General features: G+C 40.3%; 1 protein-coding gene across 1 annotated transcript in view; it reads right to left on the bottom strand.

The window, feature by feature from the left end:
• Nucleotides 1-18,459, bottom strand: part of LOC127610084 (serine/threonine-protein kinase 32C-like) — a 55,686-nt gene that overhangs the window by 25,482 nt on the left and 11,745 nt on the right. The window contains exon 2 of the mRNA XM_052079812.1: nucleotides 10,696-10,751. Coding sequence (XP_051935772.1) covers nucleotides 10,696-10,751 — 56 coding nt within the window. The remainder of the gene's footprint in view (nucleotides 1-10,695; nucleotides 10,752-18,459) is intronic.

The following is an 18,459-nucleotide window of genomic DNA, read 5'->3' as shown; positions in this document are numbered from 1 at the left end:
GACTCCTGTTTCCAGACAAAAGTAACGAAATTTTTCTCGTGATTTGAGATGTTTGACTGAAGTTGATTAAAGTTGTTGTTTGATTAAAGATATGGACGTCCACAGTCGAAATATCTCTTCTAACTCGTCAGCAGGGGTTTTTCTGCGTGCATAACTTGGTCGTCGACGTGTCTGAAGGTGTACCTAATAAAGTGTCTCCGGTTAATAGAAACTCCGCTTAGTAGAACAGAAGCGCTTCGGCCCAATGGTGTTCTATTAAGCGGAGTGCACTGTAATAATTATGTATAGAATGTGGAAATTGGGTGATATTCGATCAAGGTTATGGATGTCAAATTAAAGATCACAAATTATGGAGCTCAGTTTCTCCCAAAAATGTTTGGGAAAATGTGTGTGTGTGTGGGGGGGGGGGGGGGGGGTAATTTATATCTGGAAAATGCTAGCATTCGTTGAATTGCAAACCTGAAAAACAATCATTTTCATTCAGACAATGCTTTAAGGGCTCTAGCTCAAAACATGGGCGTGTGACCTCATTGTACCACCAAGTGCAACAAAATGTAACAGATTCAAGAATCTGAAAAAAAAAGACACAGAGGGGGATAAAAAAAAACCAGAACCAGACGACGAGAACAACTATTTTCACTGCAACTGATGTTTCTATTTCAATGGATGGATGAATGGATGAATATTGACATATCCAATATTTTAGTTAATGTTTGTAAAAACATTAAATTTTTTGGGAGATAAATCAAGGTTTTGGCAGAATGTGATCATCATGTCTGAGTGTGGCTCACCCTGTTACACAGGATTTTGGTCAAGAGTTGTGCGTCAAGTATAAGCCCAACCATAACTGTCAGGCATGTTGCCGCGGCTCTTTTCTGGCTGGAATCTTGGTCAGCACAGTAAAATGATAAAAGTTCAAAAGGATTTATTCATATATTCATACAGACTAGAAGCAATCCAGTGCATTAAACTGTCTAACTGTGGAGAAGGCAAGACCAATATTTTAGGTCCAGAAATGTGTGGCAGCTTTCCTCCAATGTCTTAAAAGCTATTTGCATATAAATCGAGACATTTCCCACCGAAACTGAAAAAAAGTAGCGTACAGACTTGGGCAAATCTCTGTGTAGTGTCATTTTGGGACAGAGGTATCAAAAAAAAGACCAGAGTCAATTAATGAACAGCTCCCACTTGAACCAAACAAGCTATTAAACTATGTGAAATACTTTTAAAAATTATTTTTTAGGCAGGTAGATTTGACACATATCAAGTTTGCAGTGCATTGGGGGTAGGTAGTGGTCGTAAAGGTTTTTCGAGCCACTGGCGAGGTCAGGGGTGCCAAAGTCTAGTCCTCAAGAAAAAGCTCGTCAGTAAACTTTGACAGAAGCCTGATAATGATCTTTATCATTCGAATATGGTGTATTATCGGAGGGAGACATCTAAAACAGACTGGATTGGGGCTCTCGAGGACCGGATTTGGGCACACCTCGCCTCGATGCTGCCAGCTGCCCCCCCCCCCAAAAAAACAGGCCATAAATTTAGAACCTCAAATTAAAGTTGACTATTATGTCCCAAATGGGACATAATAGGGATTCTCTTTGTATACATTTTCAACACGCGGGTAATATTAACCACAAATACCGTATGTAGTTATTTTTAGACGACAAACTGGTCAGCAGTTAAAATGTTAAATGACCAGGGGCTGCTGTTTACTTGTTTTTCACCTTCATTTGCATTGGGGACTGCAAAGGGACATGGTGGAGGGCAAAAACTGAAAATCTGTTTTGAGCAGCTGTGTTTACACCCTGCATCTTATTACTCGAAGTTACGGTCCAGGTGACAAAGCATTTAGCATTTCAGCTGATGCATAGCCAACTGAAAATGTGATAATTGTTTCTGTTAAGAACACAATAAAAGACACGTTAAATATATATATATACAGACTGTAGTGTATCGGCCAAGTCAAACGGTTCTTGATGTGTATTGAGCACAATGCTGGCTTCGAGTGAGATCCTGTCTCAATGTTGGCTGTAATCTTTGACCGCCAGCTGCTCATAGAACCTGTTTAACTCTCCCAAATAGCTTTTTAGAGTGGGTGAGACAGGCAGGTGCACGCACACGAAAACAAATTGATTTCTCTCTGGATGGAAGAGCGGTGTCTGTCTCATTAGTATCCTTGAAGACAGGCGCTCAAATATATTCAGTTTGACATCGCACAAGCTTCATTGCTCACAAATACTTTTTATCTCTGAAGCATGACTGTTTTTTTTTTAATCTCAGGACAGTCATTATATAACTCGCACAAAAAAATGAGAAAAACACTAATAGTGTATCAGTGGGCTGCTTCTTACAGTCGTGGGTCATCCAAAATGTGGGATGAGTCTTACTGCAATTGACAAAAGACAAGCTTCAAATTCAAAGTCCAGTAATATATTAGTAAAGAAGTTTGATATTAGCGAATATCTCACCAAGTGAGATGCAAATTTGCTCCGACCTATTGAGAAAGTGAATTTGTTTGGGGGGGGGGGGGGTTGGTTATTTAACAAAGATTGGGTGCCTTCGAGGCAATGATGTCTGGGACCTATTTGTGCAATCATTTTAATGAAAAGGATGGGGCGCCACACTGGGCTTTCCTAAGCTGGAAATGTCTGAAGATTTCCAAGTTAGTGTTGGTAGCAAATTTACGTAATATTCATCCTAGTCCTAATCATTTGACAGATTTATCTGCAATAGCATTCGATTCAATTTCACGAAGCAAAATAAGGATTGTCAAATAGCAAAGCGATTTTGTCATACCCGTCAGCAGATCCGTACATTTACAGATTATCAGAATTATTATTATTGTTTTTTGTTTTTTTTACCCTAAGGTATTGAATTGACACTTTGAAAACCTACATGCAGGTGAAGTATAATCAGTTAATGGGATGGAATGGGAGTGACAATCCACTCCCATGTCATCCTCTAATGCAGAGTTTCAGCAAGAACAACACACCGCCCACCCTGGGAAAAATTACATACACGGAAAACTGGCAGAAGGAAGTAGAGGGCGAAAGAAGAAAAAAATATATATTAGAAAATATGATTGTATATGCTGAAAAAGATTGGTTTATTAATGATGGAAGCACAGATATTGTGTTTGCCATTTCTTATTCTGCAGACATTGATCGAGTCTGCAAATAGTGCATTACAACCAATTACCAATTTTGTATGAAATGCAACATATCTGCCGATCCAATACAGCCAATCAGATCTGCATCAAGTCTGTAATTATAAATATACCGGTAGGTAAGCATTGTTGAAAAGCCAAGGCTCAAAAAATATGAATTTCTTTCTAGAATCCAGACACGTATTAATTGTGCTGCTATTATGTTACTCAAAGCTGGAAGTTACCAGCTTTAACATGGTTCCACCCAGATGTCTGTGAAATGTGTAATCGATCACCCAAGCATTTATTGAGTTTGTCATGTCAATCTTAGCTTAGCTTAGAATTTAACATGTTTTTTTCATCTTTTCTCATCATCCGTTTGTGAGTATGATGCTTGGAAGAAATGTAGCTTATCCGCCGCCATGTATTCATTCATTCATTCATCTTCCGTACCGCTTGATCCTCACTAGGGTCGCGGGGGGTGCTGGAGCCCATCCCAGCCGTCTCCGGGCAGTAGGCGGGGGACACCCTGAATCGGTTGCCAGCCAATCGCAGGGCACACATAGACGAACAACCATCCACGCTCACACTCACACCTAGGGACAATTTAGAGTGTTCAATCAGCCTGCCACGCATGTTTTTGGAATGTGGGAGGAAACCGGAGCACCCGGAGAAAACCCACGCAGGCCCGGGGAGAACATGCAAACTCCACACAGGGAGGCCGGAGCTGGAATCGAACCCGGTACCTCTGCACTGTGAAGCCGACGTGCTAACCACTGGACTACCGGGCCGCCCCGCCGCCATATAAGCTCCACAATGTGTTTTGGTGCACTAGCAACCAGCCGAAGATTTTGCTAGGTAGCAGCTTCTGTGCAACCTCCGATTACTCGCGGTAGGTTACGTGCGCCCAGCAAAGCTCTTTTGGAGCCGTCTCGGTGCCGTATTGATGTCATTTTTCATCTGCAAACTTGCGGTGCCGTTCATCACCAATTCAGCTTCTTAACGGCGCGAAACCAGTGGCCGACAGTCAGTCTATCATTAAAGCTAATTGCTAAACCTCAAATACTGCTCACTCTCAGTCAGTTTCAACCAGGTCGCTCGTAGTGCAGCAAACTTTGTTGTGATCTGTAACACACTGACCTGTATACTGAATGAACTATATACAAGTGAATTTAAAAATTATATTTTTGCAGACTCATATTTAGTAATCTTGGCCTAAGTCACCAAGTACTACTTTTGTGTCTTCTGTATACAGTCAGAAATGATAAATGATTTTATGGTTTCCATCAAGGCATGGCTAGCATTGTTTGAGAATTTCTTTATTTCTTCGGCTTACCCAATTCTCTGCACGACAACACAGTGTGAAATGCACTGAACCATAAGAGATGAAACAGCTTTATTCTCTGAGTAAGTTTGAGATTGATGTGAGGACAATTGTTTTAACACACATTGCCAGTGAGCAGTAATTGGAAAAGAATTGGGTCGGAAGAGCTTGTCTTACTGAAATTTAGCTGTGCAAGCTTAACCAACACACACACACGCACAAATTCACTAGCACATGCAAATATCGGGACTCAGAATGATGTTGAATTTGGGAAGACTCTGAGGGTGGCAAGCAAGGCAAACAGACTTTCAAGGTCTGATGAATATGTTATCCACAGAGAGTGGAGGGAATAATTTCCTCTTATCGGCAAAGGCTGATTCATGACATAAGATAAGATAAGATATCCTTTATTCGTCCCACACTGGGGAAATTTACAGCCTCCAGCAGCAAGAATGAATTTACAACATGCCACTCATGTTATGAATCAGACTTCTGAGTCATTCAAAATATTTCTTCATGGTTTTAGAAAAAAAATACTTTAATGATGTTCTGGGGAGAACTAACTTAGAATAGGTTGTTAAAAAATTCAGTACAGTATTACTTTTGGCATAGATAATGTACAGCCACCCGAATCTGCAACATTTATCCTCACAAGCGAAGTGGGTGAGCTGCAGCCAATACCAGCTCATTTCGGGCAAGAGGGAGGTTCCACCCTGAATTGATGGCCAACTGCATTATCAAGCATTCTACTCTATTGCAGATGTCTAAAATAGAGCTCAAATTAACCGTTCATGACATCTGCTTTCACACAGTTGACGGTTTTTGCAAAAGACACGAGCCCACACACATGCACACAACACACCGCACCTTCATTCAATCATTCATTCATTTTTCGAACCGCTTAATCCTCACTAGGGGGGGGGATGCTGGAGCCTATCCCAGCCGTCTTCGGGCAGTAGGCGGGGGACACCCTGAACCGGTTGCCAGTCAATCGCAGGGCACACAGAGACGAACAACCATGCGCACTCACACTCACACCTAGGGACAATTTAGCGTGTTCAATCAGCCTGCCATGCATGTTTTTGGAACGTGGGAGGAAACCAGAGTACCCGGAGAAAACCCGGGGAGAACATGCAAACTCCACACAGGGAGGCCGCAGCTGGAATTGAACCTCTGCACTGTGAAGTCGACGTGCTAACCACTGGACTACCAGGCCGCCTCGCACTGAGCATGTATAAAAATAATTATGTCCATGTAAAACAAAACCAACCAATTTTTTTTAAAAAATTACAGTTTAAAAAGGGTTAGATAAAAGCAAGAATCATTAATCAGGCTGTATAGTTGCCTTTTCAGTGGTACTTTGCATATAACAAAGAATAAATGCAGTTTCAATAACCCTTCGGGGTAAAGACAAATAACAGAAAACTGCTTTCAAAGCAATTGAAACTAATTTGCCCACCTCTAATTTATGCGAAGTGGTACTTTGAAGTAACTCGGTTAAGCAGAAGGGAATATATAAAGAGGATCTAATGGGATCACGTCAGTGACAAAATGCAAGAACAAGTGCTGCAAAATAACAAAAACCCTCAGAAGGCTTATTATGTATGCATTTGTTCATGATTTATAAAAGCGACTTAACAAATGTATTGGTACTTTCTTCTCAGAGAAGCCCTATGAAGAAACTCAAATTTGGCTCTTAAAAAAGTAAATTCAGTTTAAAATTACTCATTGCCATCCAATAAAGTGAAATAAGAGTTTATATATTTTAGTTTTTTAAACCTAAATTAAACATGAACATTTTCTCATTTGATTATAAATTAAATTCTATATACTGTAGATTACATAGACTGGATGGATGGACAGAGAGACAGAGCCAACCTCTCCAAAGTATACAACTTCTCTCTGTCTTGTGACTGCCTTGTCCAATCACAATTCACACTCTATATTGACGTCATAGACAATATTTAATTACAGAGCTAATGAACAGTCTGCTCCCCAGAAAGGCAGGCTTGCAACAATATTCAACAATCACAGTATATCAACAGAGCAACAGAGTGAGACTCGTGTCCCATCAGTGGTACGCATACCACAGTGAAAATCACTGGGATAGACTCAGACAAAAATCCCGTCTGCTACCTAAAGTGAAAGCCTGTTGTCACCCAAAAAGGGGATGGCAGTGTGACAAATCATCACTTCTATTCGTAAGATTTATTTTTTCCACATTAAAAAATAGATTTATAAAAAACTATAAAATAATTATAGTTTCATGTCTTTTTTTAAAGCATAAACTGGCAAAGAACTGCTGAGAGCCCCGGAGAGAGGGGAAACAAATAAATAAATAAAAAACTAACAAAGGCTTAATCATCTTCTGACCTTTCAAAAGGAGCTGGTGTTTTCTGACATGACAAAGTGTCGCAGCCCTTTCTCTCGCTCTCTCTCTTTCCTTTGCTCTTTCTTCTCCTTCTCTTTCCTCCACTCCCACTCATTATAAATCTATTTCACACTGGGTCCTAATGAGCACTTACTACTACTGTGTGTGTGTACGGGGGGTTCAGCGATTGAATGTATCCACCCAGCTGAGCTCCTGCACTACTTCTGAGCGTCCTTGTCTTTGTCTATCAACATTCCTCTCGGTTGTCCTCTCTGTGTTTACTTTTTCATCTGACTCTTGGCATCAAGGAGTTGTCATTGAACTCCTGTCGGTGTCAACGACTGTCACGTCTCTGAGACCTTACTCCCCGTGAGCTCTCCATTTGAAGGCCTTAATGAGCCCTGTGGAGGCAAAAGCTGTCTCCTGCACCTCCTAGCAACCAAGAACTGAGGGGGCTGACACACATGGGGAAAGGTAAAAGACGGTCAGGGCAGCCAATTATCTTTTCGGTGGCACCGCACGGCCATCGAGTCCGATGGGAAGGTGTGTTATCAATGAGCTACCATACATCCTCCACTCCTGTGGATATACAGTAATCACTCCAACCTACCAGTATTTCCTGCCCAACTGAAGAGAGAAAAGAGATTTGAAACTATTAATGCCACATTGCATGTTGACTTTGCAAAAACGGGTCGACTTTTTTACCCAAAGAGAACAGTTGTAAATTGTGAGGGTTATGAAAGGGGGGGGGGGGGGGGGATATTCGTCCTACATTTGAAATAAATGTAGGAATGACTTGTCATGAGACTGGATTTGAAAAGTTCGTCCATTTTCTGATCCTCTAATTTTCAGGTTTCCTCAGAGCATGCTAATAAGCTGATCATTTGAATCGGGTTTGTTGCAGGCGCAACACGTCGAAAAGAGCCAGGACAGCGGCCTTTGAGGGCCGAGTTTGGGCATCACTGATGTACAAGCTGTGTTGTCTTTTTTCAAAAGATTGCTTTACTTTGAATGTGTGCAACTGCTTCAGTAGGACATAATGGCTTGAATACCAATTGCAGTACAAAGCGGTGGGTCCCAATAGCTCATGCGTACAACCTCACTCAGACATGTTGATGATTCTCACAAAGTAGAACGTAAGATAACTGATCATTTTGTTTCATTAATTTTAATATGTAATTCTTAGGAATTAAGATTCAAACATAAAAGTAATATTTTGGCTTGAAAATCAGAGTCATCAATAAATGAATAAAAATACATCAAAATAAAAAATACAGCTGCTTTTGTGAATGGAACTACTTTTAACAAGCACCCTTTAAACAGGCTTTTTAACTTTGTGGGAAATAAATATACAGTACAGTGTAAATAAAATATAAATGAATATTTTCAAGTGCCACCTTCAAGGTGCATGCAGAGCTCTAATTTGGTATAGAGGTTGGATGAGCAAAATTAAAACTTTACCATTATGATGGTATGTCAAGTAATATTTAAATTGCTTGACAATTCCTTTCCAAGTGCTTTCCTTTTATCACCCCAAATTTTAACCCAGGAGAACCCCCGGTGTCTGATATGTCACCTATAAATTCTGCTACTCAAATGCTACCCTTAAATTCCAAAGGGTCAAAATTAGCCCGAATCCTAAATGAGGATTAAAACATTGAATATTTGGAAAAAAAAAAACATATCTTGCTATTCCGTGAATATATAGCAGTCATATGTATAATTCATCTTTTTCCAAAGAAGAAAAGGGGTCTTGGGTTCTCCAGGGTTAAAGTACGCTGTCATAGAGGATCTAATTCTTTTAAAAATTCAAACACCAGGGTCATAAAATGTAACAGAAGCCAAAGCACAAATTGCATATTTTTTCCACAAACTATCAAATTAAAGGAAACTTCTGGGAGCTGTATAGCCTGCAGAGGCTTTTGGAAAGTGGGTGTTAAGATGAATCGTGACAATAAAAAGAATTGAAGAAAGGGCTGCGCTCAAAAAGATGGGCCCAAAGGAGAAGGAGGGAGAACATAATGTCAGCGATGCTTGCACGGCGGCTTTGGAAGAGGACACAGCATCTCTCGGCTCGAACAAAACACAACACAAAGCACCTCATACACAAATCAATAAGTTGAAATGTTTTCACTGTGTGCACATGTTGAGCGTCTACATACATACATAAATAAATAAATCCCAGTCATATTCGTGCCATTATGGGTTTTTTTTTTCACAGCACCGTACATACCACAACTGCCAGACTATAAAACATCCCTGATTAAAAGCTACAACAAAATTTAGCCATAAAAACAGATTTGTCCACACATTGGCCGCTTTATATCTCCATGTTAGAACGTGGGATGGATTTTTTTAAAAAACCTTTACTTACCTTAAATTCCCCCACCCTCCACCATCAATGTTCTATAATATACAGATGTTTGTTGTGTGTCCTTGGGTTAGCAGTAGGGTATGCCGCCACTCGATGTGAAATGAGACGATTTGCCAAATGGGGTAAACAGTCCCACAACCAAATGAGGGCACTCGTAAGAAGCTACACCAGACCAAAGCTTCTGAGCAGGAGCTCACTTGCAAAACTAGCTGATCCACTCGGGGCAAGTGGACTAAAGCTCCTCACGGCACTCACTAGACCCCACCCCTGAAAGGCACATGACATTTCAGTGTTGAATCGCGTGGTTATTGTTGCCCCGAGTAGTTGTGCCATATCATATTGTATGAAAAACCAAACTAACAAAAAAAAAAAACACTACGTATTCTTATTCTGCACGTCCAATTCAGGGTGACTTGGATGTATATCTGCCGACTTTGACTTTGATCATCAGTCAATCAATAATGTCCATTCAAACTTATATACGTACCAATGGTTCTTCAGAGTCTTCATTGAACCAAACCTATTGATTTTCAACTGTGGGGGGAGAACAGGCCATCTTCTGCTCTGATGCCACTTTTAACTAAACCACTAGACCACTATGCCACACAAATCATATATCATTGTTTATAGATGTTGGAAGACCCCTCTCGGGTCTCTGCCTTGGTCCGCGTTCAGCATATTCCTTTCTGCGTCAGAAGGATAGTGACAGCAGCTCGGTGGAACAAAGGAATACATCACATTAACATAATTTTGCATGGTAATGTATTCAGCATTGGGAATGACTTTCCACAACACATAGACATATTTGTGGATGGAGTGGAGGGAGCATTGTGTTAAGAGAGCAAAACGGAATGAATTTGCAAAAACATGCCAAAACGGCAGGCTTAAGTATTTGCCATCATATTTAGGATTCAAAATGAAGATAAATGACTCTAATCTCTTGAGCCCAATTGCGTTGACACACACCGCATCACATCTCACCCAGTTTCACTTCTTAACACACACAAATTTTACTCAACAAATATGGAGCTTAGACATTCATCCAAAATGTCCTCTTCAGCACCAATGTGAAGTGCGACCAACAAAATGGACGGCACTTAAGAGAACTACTGTCATTTGTTTTCTCAATTCAGGTCTCAAGCACACGTGGGAACCAAGTTGCTTTATTCAGCACAACCAGACAGTATTGTACTGCTCTGTAATTAAACGTTGATATGGGTCAAAACTCCCAGTAGGGTTGTTGGCAGGGGCTGAAAAACAAATCGACTCTCCTTTAAGTGACTTTTATTAATTAGTCTTTCAAAGTCAGAAAAGAATATATCTTGTAAGATTTAAGCTTAATGTAATGCGAAGTCCAATGCAATCAGAAATGCTCACTCCTTGGCAGAGATAAAGGCTGTGCTCGCCAACGGCGGTACACAACAAACAACTATAATGGATGAAGGATGCACAATCTACAATTAAAAAGCGTGAGGATACATTACCTTTCCAAAGCTGCCCTTCCCAATCGCCCGCAATATCTGAAAGTGGTCAAAGTTCACTGCAAAAAAAGAAAAAGCACTTCATCACTATAAAATTTGTCACAATACAGAACAATCAAATTATATTTGCGATAATGTCAAAGTTTCTGTTCTAGTCTGTAATGTTAAGTGTTCAGCTGGACATCTTTCCTGCTGTAAAAGGGTTTTTCTAAGTTTGGTCGCTGAATTTCAATTTCTCTGTACGTTTTGTTGTTCTTACACATATTTTTAAATTGAAACAAGCCTTCGTCCATCCCTAATCTGTGCCAATGCAGACAATATGTCAAGAGTAAACAATTAAAGGAAATATTTGAAAGACACTTCTCGGCCTTACTGTGTACATCAAATGACAAAAACTGCACGGCAATAATTGAGCTTGCCTTCTTGTTTCACCTGCTGACATATTGTGACAACTCTGAGCAAATGAGTTCATTGTGTGCCAAATGTAAACTCGGAATGATGTAATGACAGAATTGCTTGAAGGGCCTAGTTATAACGCAATCAAATAAACAGTAAGTAAATACGACAGCAAAAGAGCATGCTTTCTTGTACCGACTCCTATGCTGTAGAAAACTAAAATGGCTAAATGCTTTAAAACTGTGGCCAAATATAGCGCTGACATAAATAACAAATTTAAGATTGCAAGGGATAAAGTATTGAATTATATAGTCATTTTAAAAAAACACGACTTTGGAAACGTGTCCCTTCATGAATGATTTTATCAACATCAATTTAGCTGAGCTGCTAAATTAATGCAGATTTGAAACAGATGGAAAGCACTTTAATACTGGTGAATAAATTAATCATCAATATTTTTTTATCATATTAAATACATATTAAATATTCGTTCTGACCAACTCAACTGTATTTATAGAGCACTTTCAAACAGCCATTGCTGCATACAAAGTGCTGTACATGGAGCAACTATCATATATACAACAATAAAGCAATAAATCAGTAACAAGGAAAGTAGAACGCACCAAACGGTAAAACTAAGCTCAAGTCTGAGTCATGCCGAGTCAAATGCCAAAGAATACAAGTGAGTTTTGAGGCGGGTTTTCAAGATGGGCAGCGAGGGGGCCGAATGTTCAGTGGTAGGTCATTCCAGAGAGAGGGACCAGCAACGGAAAAGGCACGATCCCCTCTGAGCCTCCGTTTGCTTCTCCGTACTTCTAATTTATATACCGGTAATAAATAATAAATCTTTCAGACCAGTGTCGGAGAACAATTTGGCTATTGATCGGTCTGAGCTTCACAGAAATTTCAGCATGGTCGACTGGTTAACACGTCAGCCTCACAGCACAGAGGTGCAGGATTTGAGATTTCAGGCCTCGGCTTTCCTGTGTGGACTTTGCATGTTCTCCCCTTGCCTGTGTGGCTTTTCTCAGGACACTGCGGCTTTCTCCCACATTCCAAAACATGCATGTAAGGAAAATGAAAGCTCTAAATTGTCCCTGAGATTGGCTGGCAACCACCTAATGCCCGAAAACAGCTGAGATAGGCTCCAGAACACCCGCGGCCCTCGTGAGGATAAACGGATTAGAAAATGGATAGACGGACGGACGGATGGGAATTAAAACATAAGAAGGCCATCTAACAAGCCAGGTCACAGGCAATAATGAAAGATTTTGGGGAAATAAAGAAAAAAGACAAATCCAACAAACTCCAGTTGTCTTGATTCAACTTTTGTCGATTGTCATGCATATTGACAAAGAAAAAAATCAAATTTTGCAAGCACATTGGTAACGAGGTGCTGCTCTTTCCCACAATTTAGACCTCAAAGCAAAGGTTACAATTGAACTGGACTAAAAAAAAAAAAAAAACAACATCTCAGAGCTGCATGTTGCCACACCCTGATGTGGGAGGCAATGTGGACCAGTGGAGTAGGATAGCTGAGCATGATGAAAAGACAGAGATCATCCATTCATAAAAGACAATCAAAGGAGTCCGTAAAGAGCATCCGCACAGGAGGTTCAATTACCTTTATTGCTATCCTTCAAGTGTTTATGGAAGTTACGTTCAATCATGAGTATACTGCTAATGGCCTTTATAAATGGCATCACTCGCCAGAGAATGTTAATCAAGTGAAGTAAACACAGAAAAAAAGCAGTTGATGATGATCGTGTGTAGTCCCCATAAAGCCTAAATAATTATCATCATTTCTGGACAACAAAACACACTTGATTGAAAGCCGCAAAAGCTAAATTTACACATAAAAACACATTTTACACACATTGGCCGCATGTCTCTAAATTTGAATATGGCATACGGTATTTGCAAAGAATGAGGTCATGCATTTGGATTTTTTTTATCTAACTTTTTCACCAACAGTATAACATCAATAGATTATCTCTTTTCCCCAAACAGTACCAAACACGGCTAATGACACAGTGGCACCGCAGAACCTCTATAAATCTCTCATTGTCACACGAGGCAAATTCACAGACGAGCTTCACCATCCAGCAGTGTGTCCATTGGAAACCATTTTTTACGCGTTTGCTAGAACCCTTATGCAATCAGTCAGTGAAGGGATGTCGCTCCATGGTGACTTGCTGTCCTGTGTTCTGTTGCCACACGATGGTTGAAGTCAGTCGACAAAAAAAATAACGGAGAATCGCGAGTTGCACTGTTGAGACTGCCTTATTTACACCACTCGTTCCCTTTTCGTTCAACTACATACTTGTACTTTGGAAAGTATGTCCACAATATTCGCTCCTATACAGCCATGTACCGTTACGCACTCCCAGCACTTCCATATTTCTCTCTCTCAGCCTGCGTGCACATTCCGATCGCAAATCTCTGATGAATATTCAGTATGAGGGTGGACTAGGGACAGTTTCACTGGTCTACTGTGACTCGTTCAGTAATTTCATTGGTCAGATATGATGAGACTATGGGTGAATCTGCTGTATTGATGGCTTGTGGCTCATCAGTAAAAACTATAAAAATAAAATGTATCACATGTTTGGGGGAAAAAATAGTGGCTTATAGTCCATAAAATACAGTACAGTGCTGATGTTAGATAAAACATTGACAGACCAAAAAAAAAAATGAAAGTACAGTATGGCCTTTGATCAAAGATGATTAATCCTTAAATGTCACCTGCAGATCGCTGGTTGGTAGTGATGATAAAAGGGAACATGAGCTGACTTAATCACGTGTTGGATCTCATTGAGACTGTTTGTGATTAAGAGCTATATAAATAAATGTGACTTGACTTGATTAGGGTGCTCTCTTAGAGCAGTGTTTCCCAACATTTATTGAGAAGTACTTGTGAAACAACGGGATCCTAAATTCAACAAAACAATAGGAATTTGGAGAAACAGTTTACAGAGGTTTTAGTTGACGCTTTAGAAAAGACTGACGAGACCAAACAGCATGCAGCGTGCGTAATAGGATTTCATCTATCAAAGACAACGCAAAACAACAACATCTTCCCATGTTGGGTTAGAAAGCTGCTGACACACCGGGGTGATATGCTGAGTGGGCTCCGCTGGCTTCCGCAGTGGGAGATTGGCTCCTGTGGAGGAGCTGCTACTGGCAAGAAGCCCATGATACGGCATACATGATATTCTGAAATGTTTTGAGTGAACTTTTAATTACTTGGAAAAACTACATCTCAATTAACTCATTCATTCCCAAAGATGTTTTTAAGACTTGGTACGGGATTAGCTGGTACTGAATGAGTTAAGGGGCTGTTTTCGCAACAGTTTTGACCTGAAAAGTGTGTGAAAAGCTCAAATTTGAAATAACACTTATCAATTGGTCCATGTATTCCGGCTAGCACTGAGAGCCCACATCATAGTGGGTTGGTGTCATACATTGTCATTGCTATGGTAATTCTGTTACATTGTCGACCACTCCGCACATTATCAGCAGCATTGTTAACTGCAAATCATTACAGAGGATTCCATCCATGCACTCATAGTTTGAATGTTTTTGTACATGATTACGTCCATGTACGCGTATAATACTTTGGACGTGATTAATTAAGTATGTCTTTGGGCTTCTTCTACACATCGGGCCATGGAGCATAACACTGCTTTATGCTGACTGTGGATGCGTACATACCGGACTCCACTGTGCACTTTGAGTCATTTTTGTGGTCATTATGAAAGAGTAAATGTCATATTAAAAACAAGTAAATTAGATGGTTGAACGTCAACGTATGTAATTACATATGTGATCAAATGTATACAGTATTATTGGCAATTTCATGAGGAAACACCAAGATTTCCAGCATCATTCATTGCCGGCGTGTATGCGTGCTTACGTGAAGCACAAAGGGAGCGATGACTCATGTGACTCTACCAGCTGCTCTTCCCAAGCATTTGAACAGGAAATGTGCAAATTCAGCTATTTTCATGATAAAATCAAAGAAATTATTTGATCGTGCGCTGCGATTGGCTGTCGATCAATTCAGGGTGTCCCCCGCCTACTGCCTGAAGACAGCTAGGATAGGCTCCAGCACCCCCCGCAACCCTAGTGAGGATATAGCGGTTCGGAAGATGAATGAAAAAAAAAAAATGAATGAAATTATTGGATTGAGAGGGAAAATAATTGGAAAGCACAAACCATAGAACTAAAATGCAACATAATTTAATGTAACTATAAGTTGTTCTTTATTACAGTATTCACATGCAGGGAAAAGGAAAGCACCACCAGGGGGAAGCAGTGAGGCACTGCCTCCCTCGCCTACCCTGACGACAATGTCCTCTGAGGTGCAATATCCTTCGTATGCAATGTACATGACAATGAAACTCGCACGCATGCGCACCGCCACACTGCTGATGTGCACAGATGGATAAAAGTGATGGTTAAAGCAATGGAACAAAAGGTTGGGACGTGCAATGTGAGGGAATACTGAAAAAGACACACTTGGAGGTTAATTGTAGTCTGATACGGTATTATGTTGAGAGTAACAGGATGTGTCTTTGTATAATTCTACAAAGCAAGCTTTGGTTTGCTTTGAGAACATGTCATTTACTTGTCGAAAACAGAAGCATCGGTGTGCATTCTGTCAATTAAATTTCTACCCACATCATCACATTGTCCATTATGTGTCCTCCGATTTCACTCTAAGGAGGCTACTGCGAAAACAGAATCCCTACATAATCAATAAATTGGACAAGGTTTACAGTTCCCCTGTCAGCTGGTACATTGAGCTGTGCTCCAACACTACCAAGGACTGTGAAGGGGCCAAAGCATCGTCTAATGGGGCAAATTGATATCTTTGATGTTATTATGTGTCTGCAATCCCATTTTTAGGATTAAGAGTACTATTGTTCCACCTCCTATTCACTTCTAACTTTATATTACTCGGCAGCTTAAGTGCAAAATAATGAGTGTTTTGCCAAGTGTGGTTTTATTTATTCCCATGTTTGCTTGTGTTGCACATCAGAACATCGTTAGCATGTCTGCCTCACTGTCAAATTGGTTTTCTATTTTAGATAACACAAGTGAACAAATTTGTTTACTTGTGTTAACATAGAGGCAAATAAACTGAAGATGATTTTTGGCATTGATTCCGCATTTATGAATTAAGTTCCATTGAGGTTAGCGTGTTGACCTCACAGTGCAGAGGTACTGAGTTCAATTCCAGCTTCGACCTCCCTGTGTGGAGTTTGCATGTTCTCCCCGGGCCTGTGTGGGTTTTCTCCGGTTACTCCGGTTTCCTCCCACATTCCAAAAACATGTTGATTGAACACTATAAAATTGTCTCTAGGTGTGAGTGTGAGCGTGGATGGCTGTTTGTCGGTGTGTGCCCTGCAATTGGCTGGCAACCAGTTCAGGATGTCCCTTGCCTACTGCCCTTGTGAAGATAAGCGGATCGGAAAATGGATGGATGGATAGGTTCGATTGAGCAACTGTTGGAATTTTTTTCTGAAACATTAAAGTTATTAATTACAACTGGTTAAATCCGTACTGTGAAATGTTTTACAGGTCAAACTTAAGTGCAAAAATGAAACATTTCAAAAACTTAAAGTGCAAAAAAAAAATTAAACTTTTTTGAAATCAACGTGAACAAATACAGTTGGTGACACAAAGTCATCTCTGATTAAAATTTGCTCTTGAGCAGTGTCAAAGAACAGGGTTGGTTTTTCTTCATTCACATTGTGCATAGCTAAAAAAATTTTTTGTCTTAAAACATTTCCAAAGAGGCAAATTCAAACACAAAAATAAGAAAACACAAATACAAACACATTTTAGTTTAAAAAGTATTTATTCAAAACCACAGGCACTGATTAAAAAAATAAATAAAAAGAACAAGTGTAAGGCAGAAATAATAAAGGAATAGCAGCCAGGTTGTGCAACAGTAACCAGGTTTAACGTGACCAAAATTTGACAGGTAACACCAAAGGCTTACTATCCACATCCTTTTGTGTTGAATGGATTTGTCGCTGTCACTGTGACGTTTGAAAGCATTTAATTATCTGAAAGGGGGATTCTGTCTCTGCTGCAGCGAAGCACGCACATTCTCTGCAATAAGCCACTTCAGTGGGTCCTCCCCGAAAGGCACATTAGAATAAATCATTGCTCAACTGCTGTGTCTCTGATGTGCCAATCTGCCAGGAATGCCACGTAAAAGTGGCTTAAGTCAACTCTGAATTGTTAAAGCACAGAACATTGTGAGCCAGCCATGATACTCGTATCACTGAAATGAAAACTAACTGTATAGATAAAGTCCAGTGGAAAGTAATCCAACCTCCTCCTTGAATGAACACCCTCCAGTTCTGCCTTTTGATAAAGCACATGTTAATCAAATTCTAAGCACTACCATATCAGCCCACGTAAGAGAGACATGCATACTGCATAAAACCAAAGCAGAAATGCACAGCCTTGAGAGAAAAGAAGCCACATTGCAGGGGGACGTTTTCAAGACATTAGTTGAAAGTTTTTCAGTAGCCACCCACATTGGAGTGTGCGCGTCATGAGTATCAACAAGGATTATAACACAAACAAAACCAAGTTGCAGCTATTTCCTCTGTGTGGGAACTTTATATTTTAATACACCACCAAGACATATTTAACAGCCCGTTGTAGTTAACCGACCGCTGGATCTGAGCTTTACTAAGGTGGATGTATTATGTAGTAACGATATCACAAACAAATTAACTTCCATTTGCTGCAGGGAATCTCTCGCCACTTTAAATATGCCATTAAAGTGCTCCAAACATGAGCACTGTGACCTTCCACTGATCTTTAACGTTCACTGCATCCTGAATCCCGGGAATACTTATCGGTAGTTGCACATGCTTTGGATGGTGATGAAGGACATTTTGGCTTGACATATTTCACATTAGTTGCAGGCTTCATTGATAGGCAGATCCCGCTCTGTTTCTCAGGTGGTTCCTTTACAAGACAGAATTTTAATGGGGGGGGGGGGGGGGGGGGGGGGGATTTTAACATGCCACACTTCTCAGTGGGTTCATTCAAGATGATGGTGTTCTGGTGGTGTTTCCTCATGAAACAAAGACTTTCAGCATCTAAGATTTACTCAACCAAGAACAATCCCATAATTTCTGTACAAAGTATCTCTGCAGATGCTGAAAGCCATCTTTCATTATTCTGTTTACTTAAATCACGACTATCACTAAGCCGCCCTTTCCTTTGTTCTCTGAACACTACTATAGCACAGTCACTGGGCTCTCGAAACAAGGCTCATAAATATTCTTCGGCACTACATACAGTAGCTCATTATCATTGGGGTTCAACAGTTTCAGTCAA

Source organism: Hippocampus zosterae, chromosome 11 (genome assembly GCF_025434085.1).
Source record: "Hippocampus zosterae strain Florida chromosome 11, ASM2543408v3, whole genome shotgun sequence".
Lineage (NCBI taxonomy): Eukaryota > Metazoa > Chordata > Actinopteri > Syngnathiformes > Syngnathidae > Hippocampus > Hippocampus zosterae.
The sequence above is the reverse complement of the archived record's forward strand: the minus strand, read 5'-3'. Positions and strand labels throughout refer to the sequence as shown.